We start from the raw sequence: 11,053 nt of genomic DNA, 5'->3' as shown, positions 1-11,053 counted from the left end.
GATTACAATGGGTTGAAGCACTTGTGAAGACAAAGTATAAGATAGTTGATAAAAAGGTGAAACCAATTGCTTTGCCACTTCCACCAGAAAGTGAGGGTTTGTATGAAAAAGTGTCAAGGCAGCTAAGCTTAGTCCTAAGGATACAGGTTATCAGTTTACATTTGAAACATTACAAGAATTGAAAGTTGGTACAGAATGGTTTCTTTTGCTTGCTAAAAGAGACAGTTTCATGTGGATGTTGGCTAGGCATGGAAAGGCATTTGCATTTCAGCCAACTGAAATAGGTTGTGTGGATCCAAATGTTGTCTCTCCTATGGTAATATTTACTATGCCACATGTACCATGGAACTTGAAGAGGCCTATTCCAGTGCCTAAAGCTTACTTGCCAAAGCTGATGGATTTGCTAAATGAAAAGATTCATGCGAAGATCTTGGAGCCTTCTTTAGCCCCGTACTCAAATCGTTGGTTTACTGTGCCCAAAAAGAATGGGGCTTTGAGATTTATTCAAGACATGCAGCCAGTCCATAAAGTGGCCATAAGAAATGTGGGTGCAGATCCAGTGGTTGATGAATTTGCAGAGACTTTTGCAGGCAAAGCGATCTATTCTTTGGGTGATCTTTACTCGGGGTATGGCCAGTTTTAGCTTGCAATTGAAAGCATGGATATCATAACCATGAAGACTCCCATTGGGGTTAGTATGGATGTGTACTCTCTCGTAGGGTGCAACAAACTCAGTGGCACACATGACAAATGCTATAAATAGGGTACTCAGGGAGTTTATACCACAATTGACAATGCCCTTCTTGGATGATGTTCCAATCAAAGGATGTGTAGTGGATGAAAAGAATGAAGAGATGGATGCTCATGGATACAGATAGTTTGTTGCAGACCATATTGTGGATTGTGAGAGGATTTTGACACATCTAGAAGAGGTGCATTTAACTCTTTTCTATCTTTGGAGTTGAAGAGGTTTTAATTATTGGCCATATGTGTGGGCTCTATGGGTGAAGCCCATCACCAACAAAAATAGATGGGATTGATAGAATGCAAGATGTATACACGAATGTATTAGAGGTGCATATATTCTTGGGAGCATATGTGTTCTATTTGATATGGATTTCTCACTTTGCACATGTAGCTGATGCTCTATATCAGATTTTGAGAAAAGGTCAGAGATTTCATCGGGAAAGGAAGCATCAGAAAGCAATGAAGAAATTGAAGCATCTCTTAAAATCAGCTCCTACATTGAGAAAGGCCGACTATTCACATGGAAAGCCTATCATTATTATTGTTGATACAAGCCCAATCAGGATTGGATAGGCAATTGAGCAAGATGATGAGGAAGGGCAAAGATATGCAATTCACTTTGGTGCTAAAGTATTGATTGAACAACTGAGAAGATATCCACAGATTAAAAGAGAATTATGGGGAATTGTGATAGCTCTTAAATGTGATAAGGAGTATTTTATGGGTGCTCATGTAGTCATTGAGACCGATTGTTTGCTGATATTAGGTATGATTACTATTTGTGCTACTTCGAACATTGCTATGCTCCAGTGGATTGCATACATCAAATCTTTGAACCCTGAATTTTAGCATATTGCAAGAAGAGATAACCCAATGGCAGACATATTATCTCAAGCATGTTATGAGAATGAAGATGGGATGATGGATGAAGAGGAAGAAGATGACTTTCTTGCGGCTAAAAATGATGTTGCAAGAGTGAATTTAGTAATGCAAGGTGTTGCTACAGCATTAACAGAAGCTTGGACAACAAATAGAAGACACTTTAGATGTTTTTGCATCTTGTGTAAAAGTGTTTCTGGAAGACAAATATGTAGGAGAGTGGCTAAGAATTGGTCAATACCTCAGTACATTAACAAAGAGAGATGAATGGTCAGATGAGGAGTTTAAGAAGCTCAAGAGGAAAGCCTATGGGTTTTTCTTAAAAGATGGATACTTATGGAAACATGCTAAAAAGAAACAGGGTATGCCATTGTGAGTTTTGGGTGATAGAGCTTCACAAGTAAATGTTATGCAAGAATTTCATGAAAGCTTATGGGTTGGTCATAGAGGTGTTTGGGGTACTTTTGCAAAGATCAAAGAAAGATATTGGTGGCAGGGTATATATAGGGATGTTGCTCACTTTGTGGAAACATGTACGACATGTCAAATGTATTCATCTGTGAGACATCGAGATGGATTGCAGCCCATATATCCATTGTCTCTTCATTTTAAGTGGGTGGTGGATTTAGTCACAATGCCTACAGGTCTTTGGCAAATGAGATATCTTGTTTTTGCTCATGAAGACTTGACTGATCAAGCGGAAGCGAGAGCTCTACATACTACGATAACAAATGCTATGTGTACTTTTCTCTTAGAAGAGATCTTTTGTTGATATGGCTCTGTGAGAAAAATTATTTCAGATAGGGGTGAGCTGGATACAAATGAAACTCGTGATTTCTTTACACGGTTGGGGATAAAGCTTGCTTTAACTTTAGCCTATAACCCTGAAGGAAATGGAAAAAGTGAAAGAGGTCATCCACCTATTGTGAAGGCATTGGCAAAAGCATGTGGAGAGAAGGTAAAAGAGTGGCCACGATTTCTCCCTTATGCTTTGTGGGCTGACAGAACCATTCATAGTGCTGTTACAGGATATATGCCTGCAAAATTGATGTATAGTCAAGAACCTATCATGCCGATAGAAGAGATGACAGTCACATGGAGTGTACTACCTTGGGAGGAGGAGTTGAATTGAGAGGAGTTGTTGGCCTTACGCATTAGAAAGTTGGAAAGAAAGTCAGAAGACATAGAGGCAGCAATTGCAAAATTAAGGGTGGCAAGGATACATAACAAAAAACGGTTTGACAAAAGACATAGACTGAGACTAAGAACCATGCAAGATGGGGATTAGGTATTGGTTTATGATAGCAGTTTCGACAACCAGCATATTGCCATGCGTAAAGTTTCCAAAAGATGGTTTGGACCCTATATGCTAAGATAGGTGTTTGATTGAAATAAATGAGCCGGATGGGACAACCATAAAACTTTCGGTAACATGAAAAAGAATCAAATTATTTAAGAGACAAGAATCTAATGCCTATGAGTTGCAAGAATTGGAAGAAAACAGTGGCCATGATACAGGGGATAGCCAGGAAGATATGGAAGATGAAGAAGCAAAGGATATGATTGTAGAGGATGAGGAGGACTCAAAATCTAGTGATAACTAGGAATTTGGCACATACCGGAGGATGTGCAAGTTCAGAGGGGGTGGGTGTTGTGCCATTATACGGATACGGTGTGAAAAACTCTGGAATGCATCATCCAACTTTCTTATTAATGTAGAGAGTCAATGTGATCTGAGACATTAGTGCTAGTGTTTGTTGCATGGATTATCCAAAAATAATAGATTTTTGGATAATTTTAGCTTATTTTTATATTATTAATTGTAAAAATCCGAAAAAGTTAGAAAAGCTTATAGATTAGGATGGCATGCAAAAAGCAAGTTGCTTTTTTAGCTAGTTATGGGATTTTTCATAAAAAAGACAGATTGGCAAAATCGCAGGCGTCGCAATTGCTATTGACAGGCTGAAAATTGCACTTTAAACTAGAAGAGGAAGAAGAAGTGATATGGGAGATCCTTGATTAGGTGTCCTGAAGTTTGGCCCCCCTTCCGAATCCAACAGAGCCATTAGATTTGGGTTTCAAGCATCAGAGAAGGAGCTGTTATTTTTTATCTACGTTTTTGTTCTACGAGGGAGCTCCAGGAGATCTAATGCCTGAAGAGTACTTCTGAGTAGTGTCAGACAAAGAATTTCAGGTTTTGTCAATATATATTGATTTGATTCATTGTGCTTTGTCATTATTGTGTTTACCTCTTGTGTATTATTTATGTTCTCTTCCATCTCCCATCTCTACTTCCTTCTACCTCTAATCCCCGGTGGATTCGACATTTCGATAAAAACCCCTCCGACAACGTTGGGGCCCTTTTTGTAAAATTTGGATACAATTACATAGGCACAATTAAAGAGTAATGCTTCGTGGTTTGTTGATAGATATGAGGTTTGTAATTGATTTTAAAATGTTATACACTTAACTTTGTGGTGCAAAGTTCTTAGCGCAGTCTCCATTCTTGGAACACTTAAACTTTGTGGTGCATTTCATATATCTTTTGTTTATGATCCATTTCAACATAGCAATGTTATTTCTAATTGTAACATCCAAGGATCATATAGAGCTACTTCTAAATATCACACAAAGTAATTGTGGATATAAGTTCATAGGTTTGGTCCATAAAAGTCATTACACATATATAAGAGTCTCTATACACCTTTATGCATGCATATACGAGAGAGAGAGAGAGAGAGAGAGAGAGAGAGAGAGAGAGAGAGAGGGATAAAAAGGGGTTGGAAAAGAGAGAGACTGGCAAAAAATAGTGAGAGAGATTCAAAAAAGAGAGAAAATAGTGAGCACACGAAGCAAGATAGCTAGGTTTGTTTATTAGTTGATTGATATGACTATTAGACATTCCTAAAACGTGGTAGCATCATGCAAGCTGGCTCTAGATGCATTGAAGCATTTCAAATTTAGTTTGTTACACATTGCTTCAAGAGCTTTATTTATTTAAGTGAGTTATATACGAAGAGAAGCAATGTCATGTTGCAAACTTCTATTTTGAAATGAGCAATGAGGCTTGTCCGCCGTGGCCAAAAATGAAGCTTATGTTTGACAAGGCAAGAATAGGTGAGGAGTATAGAAGGTTGAATGGCCATGCTTCCCGGTGGAAGAATGGAGTGTTAGTGGACTTCGGACTTTGGGGAACGGCCCATGGTGGACAACAAGGGAGATGTTAGGTTCCCATTTGTGTCCTGTTTATTTGTTGGAGTTTTGAGAGAGAGAGAGAGAGAGAGAGAGAGAGAGAGCATGTTTACGAAAAAAAAAAAAAGAGAGAGAGAGAGAGCATGCGTGTTTTACGAAAAAAAAAGAGAGGCTGAGGCACCAAAGCTGAGAACCTGAGAGAGAGAGAGAGAGAGAGCTAGCTGGCTCAGAATTGGGAGCCAACGAAGGATTGCCCGAATTGCCAGTCAGCAGGGGTCGCATCATAGCAGGTGAGGGTGCTGCCATCGCTTGTAGTGAGCATGAAGGAGAGCGATTGGCCATCCAGGTCTGCGTTGGCTTGCCAGTTCTGGCCCCAGTTGCGGCTCATGGGCTGCCAGCCTGTGTTGGAGCCCTTGATCGACAGCGCCACCACGTCCCCCGCCCCGCCGACGTTCGTCACCAGCACCAGATTGAAGAAGGAATGGCCATTCACTGTGAAGCGGATGCCCCCTTGCCTCTGACATGGTACCCTGCAGTCAGTCATGCGAAGCACTCCATTACATCGATTGCTTGCTGCTTCAGAAAAACAGCGGTCATTCTTTCGTTTTGGGCGTATTCACATAGTGCACTGGAGTCTTCTAATACAGTATATTCCTGCACATATGTTAATTGACTTTCAAGCACGCATGCAACTCACTGCCGGAGCTATACTGGATGCCAGACGTCGTTTGGTCAGATGGTATTTAATTCACAAGAGGTTTTTGACATTTTCCCAAGTGGGAAAAGGGGAAAAGAGGTCAGATGATATCTAATTCACAAAAGGTTTTTGACATTTTCCCAAGTGGGAGAAGGGGCTCTTTTACCTCCCTGTAGCATTTACCTCATAAGCCTCTGCTTGGGAGGCACCGCATACCTAGCTGGGTGTGGTTGGGGGCAGGGGGCTGCCGGCCGGGCACTTAGCTGGGTATGCGGTCGCTCCCTCACAGAAGCTCATAATGATGTTGGAATTCACAATGTGGGAAGTATAGTGGGAATTTGTCCGGAACTTCTAAGGCATGTACATATCATTGTGCTGGATTCCACATGCAGCTCACCTTAATATGCACAGGAGCTTTCTTTTATATGTCTATGATACCCAGCAGCAAATTGTACATGCATGTTAGCTAGCTACCTGCGGTACTGTATGGGAACTATGCCCCCAGTGTAGACTGCAATCCTCTGAAATGCTGGTTGCGCCATGTCAAAATGCTGCAGTGGAGGATTGCACCAGCCCCCATTTGTACTTGACAAGGCATAGTTCGGGGGACAGAAATTGGTAGCTGTTATGACCACGGAGGTTCCTGCTAGGCACCATTCAAAATCATCGAAGCATTTGATCTCAAAACATGCACCGCAGGTCAAACCACCATTGAAGAGTGCAGTGCTCACAGCAGCTGTATTTGTCCCATAGCCTTGTGAATAGAGGTCTCCATACCCACATGCTCCATCTGCAACATATCAAGGTAGTGTCAGGATAAGGATATCCCTCTCAATTTTTGTGTTTGTGTCCGGTGTGTCAGCCACTAACACGGCTGAAAAGCAGACATGTATCAAGTCATTTGCCTAAATATGGCTTTTATCACAAATTGCAGTTACATGGTTCACTCCAATATTGCACCAATGTTGAGTGGTGCAATGCAGCCGTGAAACTCTTTAGATATGTAATCCTTGCATCAATGCAGAAAACACTCATAGTAGGTGATTAGCTCTATAATCCTTGCATGAATGTGAAAAGTTATTGCACATCCTCAAGATATGAAGTAGTCCCCATCTTGTGGCATGGTATCATTGTAGTTTTAATGGCTTTGTTTCAAACACTTGACATTTTCTGAAATTTTAGATGCATGTGGGTTTGCATTCAATTCATGTGGGAGAAACACATGCACATTTTTTTAAACTCCATTAATATTACTTCCTAGTATCATACCCATTGTGCCAGAAGCATCACTACCACCATAGAAGGTTGCATGGGCATCATTCCAAGGCCCGGGGGAGTAATATCCACAAGAGACTTTGAGCAGGAGGGTCAAGAAGATGGTTGTGACAAGCTGGACGTCTCTGCAAGATCTAGCACCCATGTTGGTCAGGCTATGCACAGAGTGGAGGGGGGTTTATTGCAAGGGGTCAATGTGAGAGCTAACTGTGCACACTCGTGGACACAAAGGAGCAGAGCAGAGGGCAAGGTGTCACAAGGGAAGAGGATATATCAGAACAAGAGAATGCTTTGGATATGGTTAAATGATGCTTTTCCAGCAGGAGTGTAGCACTATGGAAAAAATGCTGTTGGGGGTGAATGATTGGTTTCAAGGACAAACTGAATGATATGGTCTTACAATATCCAATGCCAAGATAAGAGCTGGAAGCCTGTTTTGGATGGGACCAAAAGGAAAAGCCTGAGGATGGAAAGGCAGTATGTGTGCGTTTATATATAAGGGCAATCCCATCCAGTTGGCCCAAAAAGAAAACCAGAATTTCAAAATTAACAAGGGAGAGAGAAGAAAAATACGTTTCCGGTTCCTGTGAAGTAGCCAGAAACTGTCAAATCATTTGCTAGCAGCAGATCTTATGATATAACAGCCAGGAAGAAAACATAACAGGAAATGCTAGATTATGCAGTGAAAATGAAGTGCCCACAAGCATAGAATATGACAGGCAATTATCTAAGGAGCGATGAAATGCCTAGAAATCTCCTAAAAAGTGGCAGAGGGAGAGGGAAACGAATGATGTCACAGCAACTGTGATGCCCCCTGCACATGGGGAACTCCTCTCGCACCATGTGCAGGGCCGGTGCAAATGCTATTTAACTGAAAAGATATTATCCACCCCCATCTTTCCCCTTATTTAAAAAGGGAGTCGTTCATCAAGGGCATAGATGCGTTAACAAGTGTATGGACGGGACTTGTGTGTGTGAGTGTGTTACCCAAAAGATTCTCAGAGCAAAGAAGAAGACCTTCTCAATAGCATCATCTCCACCTTGAGAGATCAGAGTATAAGAGCAGTTAAAGTTGCAACGTAAGCGTTTTGTCTTGCCGCTGATACTCAGGGCTTTGACTGAGAAATGGGGCTACCTAGTGCCCACTTGTTTTGTGTTTTTTAAAAAGGGCAAAGAGTGTGCGCTGTTTGTCATTTGCCTTGGCAGCTTTAGCCTATCTAAAGTTTTTCTACATCCAAGTCGATCTCCTCCGCCTCTCTTTCTTCGCTGTAGCGTACGTATTATGTATTCTCGTTCTCTCAACTACATCTCTCTAGGTGTGAACGTTGAACCTTGAACCATGAAAAGCCATGTAGATGCCTTCATCAAGCTTGCAAGATGTACAAAGAAATCCCCTTGAACAATGTTTCTTGCCATTTCCCTCACTTTCTTGCTTAGTCCCTCAAACTTTGTAACATTTGTTTTGTGAAGTTGCTCCCCTAGGATGTTTGGACTGTCACATATGTTGTTAGAAGATGCTCTCGTAGTTGGTTACATTGTGAATGTTTTCGACTTGCCTACACAAGCTCCTCCAAAAGATCGATAAATAACGAAATAGTCAATCAATCAAATGCAAAATGTTTATGGTTTACTTCTTGTGCATTGGCAAAAAGGTTGATGCATTAGCCCTTAAGGTAGTTACATCTCATATTTCATAGGCTAAAGGTATGGCTATAATTTGATTAATAGACATTTCTAGAAGTAATGTAGCAATGTGGGCTTCATTTATAATTATATGGGGGCATCGACTACACTATCAAAGAGTAAGAGCCATATATACATGACAGATGTGAAAAGCTCATTAGAGGGCTACACAAAGGCTCTAAGGTGTGTAGGGATCAAGCCAATAAAAGATCAATATGTGAGCATTCTCTAGCCCTTGCTTTGAATTTTTAATTTGTAGCACTTGGCATTCATGTTTGTGAGGTTTGATGATTTGCCTTTAGTGCATTGCTTGTGACATTTACTCATATGTTATGTCTTTTGATTGAAAATGGTACTATTCGTCCCTATCTTTCCCTTATTTAAAAAAAATAAAAATCAAAGCCATAAATACAGCACAAATTATATGGATGGGATGTGTGTGTATTTGTATACCCAATAGGTTTCAAGGACAAAGAAGACATAGCCTCTCAATAGTGTTTCCCACGTGAGTGATTAGATTGAAAGACTAGTTAAAATGCAACTTAGACCTATTGTCTTGCCATTGATCTTAGGATTTTGATTGAGAAATAGGGACTACCCTCTTATTTTGTTTTGTTTTGGTAAAGAGTGTGCAGTGATTGTCACTTGCTTGTTAGCTTTTTGCCTCTCTACAGTAATTCACATTCAAGTCAACCTTCTCTACTCTCTTCCCTTTAGGCCTAGGTGTTATGTATTCTCATTCTCGAATACATTGTTAGGTGTGAATGTGGAACCATGAGCCATGAAAGCCACGTATTGCCTTCATTGAGCTTTCGGAATGTACCAACAAATCCCCTTGCACCAAATTTCTTATCGTTTACTTGACTTTCTTGGTTAGTCCCTCAACCTTTGTAACTTTGATTGTTTGAAGTTGCTTCCTCGGTGTTTGGATTGTGAATAATTTGAATGTGCCACCACAAGCTCCTCCCAAGGACTAATACATGACTTGAAATGGTTGTTGTTTTGGTTACCAATTGCACAATTTTCATGGCCAACTTCTTGTGCATCAATGAGAAGGTTGATGGATTGCCTCGTATGGTAGATACACTTCATATTACATGAGCTCAAGGTTTGGCCATGTTATGAGTGATAGAAATCTCTTGAAGTAATGTTTTCTCAAAGGCAATGTGGGCTTCCTTTGTAATGGTGCCTTTGTGGGCTTCTTTTATAATGGTGTGGGGACGTAGACTATATCATCAAAGAACAATGCCATATATATATAATAGAGGTAAAAAGCTCATTGTAGGGCTACACAAAGGCTTTAAAGCTTGAACTTATTTAATCTAGATTGCATAAACATGGCACAACACTATGGATCCAAAGATCAGATTTAACTCTATATCCTTGCATCTCTATTCAGAGAGATTCATACCCCTTCGTTGTACAACACAAAGCAAAAGAGGTAGTTCATGATTATGTGGTCATTGAGTTAGGAGTTTAAAGAATAGGATACCCAAGGAGAAGTGGCCCATTGAATAGGCTCTTGATTGCTAAGAAACGCTAAGATATCTCCCACCATGGTGCAAAATACCATAGCTAGATAGTTTCAATCTTTAGCTTCAACCTTATACTCTTGTAGACCAATCGCACTAGGTGCTAAACCTAAGGCTAAAGAATAGAGAAGATTAGCAAATGATATGAATGAATGATAGAAGAGTCATAAGACATCTTCATCCAATACTTATACCATCAAAACTTCTAGGAGATATGGGAAGAAGGCTACAATAAATGTTTAATAATACCCCTGAGAGAAGTAATGGCAAGGAAAAGCCCATTTCTATAAGAGAACAAGAGCAAAGATAATACCATAGATTTGATACTCCATCATTTGTTGTTAAATGAGCTCTATAATGTTTTCAATATCAATTGCCAACTTAGTAGAGGCAAAGACTAAAGCTCAATGGTAGGAAGAAATGTGATTAGGATAGTTGAGGAGGAACATTAGGGGGAATATGGACTAAAAAATGACCCTTTAGCTTAAGAGTTAATGACTCTCCTAATGACAAGATTTTAGGTGGACCAATGGGAGAGGGGGTAGTATGCATATTTTATCCACTTCCTTTTCTCCCTTACCCCTACCACTTTTAGTCTTGTTCCCCTTTGTCGCCTTTTACTCTTCCCCCTGCCCCTTTTACTACCACATGTCAAGTGGATCCTACTAGGCATCCAAAAAGGGAATCCAAAATTTGAGAATCCTTCCTCCTTTCAAAAAGGGCTTCCCCCTTCCCCTCCCCTCCCCTCCAAAACCTCTTCTTACGACATGTTTAGTAAAAAAAAATGCATTTTTGTGTCTTTTTGTAAGACATGCTTCCAGTTTGGTCATTCTTTTACTTCCATTCCACAAATCTTCTCAACTTTCTATGCTCCTAGCTTCTCTTAGCCATAGCCACACAACTCCTAGCTTCCTCATCCATAGCCACATATCATCCAACTTCTCTCTTTCTTCCATGGTTATTCTCTTATTGCCATTCCAAAAATCTTCTAATCATTCTATTCTCACACAATCATAGCCACATAGTTCCCAACTTCTCCTAGCCATAG

At 40.4% G+C, this 11,053-nt stretch overlaps 1 protein-coding gene across 1 annotated transcript; it reads right to left on the bottom strand.

The window, feature by feature from the left end:
• Positions 1-4,853: 4,853 nt before the first annotated feature.
• LOC148019549 (expansin-A10-like) lies at positions 4,854-7,600 on the bottom strand. Its single transcript, XM_087699515.1, has 3 exons — positions 6,785-7,600; positions 5,990-6,305; positions 4,854-5,348 (listed from the first exon to the last, which is right to left on the bottom strand). The coding sequence occupies exons 1-3, from the start codon at positions 6,933-6,935 to the stop codon at positions 5,045-5,047; spliced, it is 771 nt and encodes a 256-aa protein (XP_087555641.1). The 5' UTR covers positions 6,936-7,600; the 3' UTR covers positions 4,854-5,044.
• Between the last annotated feature and the right edge of the window lie 3,453 nt (positions 7,601-11,053).

Source organism: Lygodium microphyllum, chromosome 19 (genome assembly GCF_053477565.2).
Source record: "Lygodium microphyllum isolate KBCC chromosome 19, Lygodium_microphyllum_v1.1.10, whole genome shotgun sequence".
In the NCBI taxonomy this organism is placed as follows: Eukaryota; Viridiplantae; Streptophyta; class Polypodiopsida; order Schizaeales; family Lygodiaceae; genus Lygodium; species Lygodium microphyllum.
Note: the sequence above shows the minus strand (reverse complement) of the source record. Positions and strands in the feature narration are given on the sequence as shown.

Coding starts and splice junctions, on each gene's coding strand:
- LOC148019549 (XM_087699515.1), bottom strand. CDS start 6,935: ATGGGTGCTAGATCTTGCAGAGACGTCCAGCTTGTCACAACCATCTTC. Junction 6,306..6,784: donor TGATGCTTCTGGCACAATGG/GTATGATACTAG, acceptor GATATGTTGCAG/ATGGAGCATGTGGGTATGGA. Junction 5,349..5,989: donor GTTCCCATACAGTACCGCAG/GTAGCTAGCTAA, acceptor GACTGACTGCAG/GGTACCATGTCAGAGGCAAG.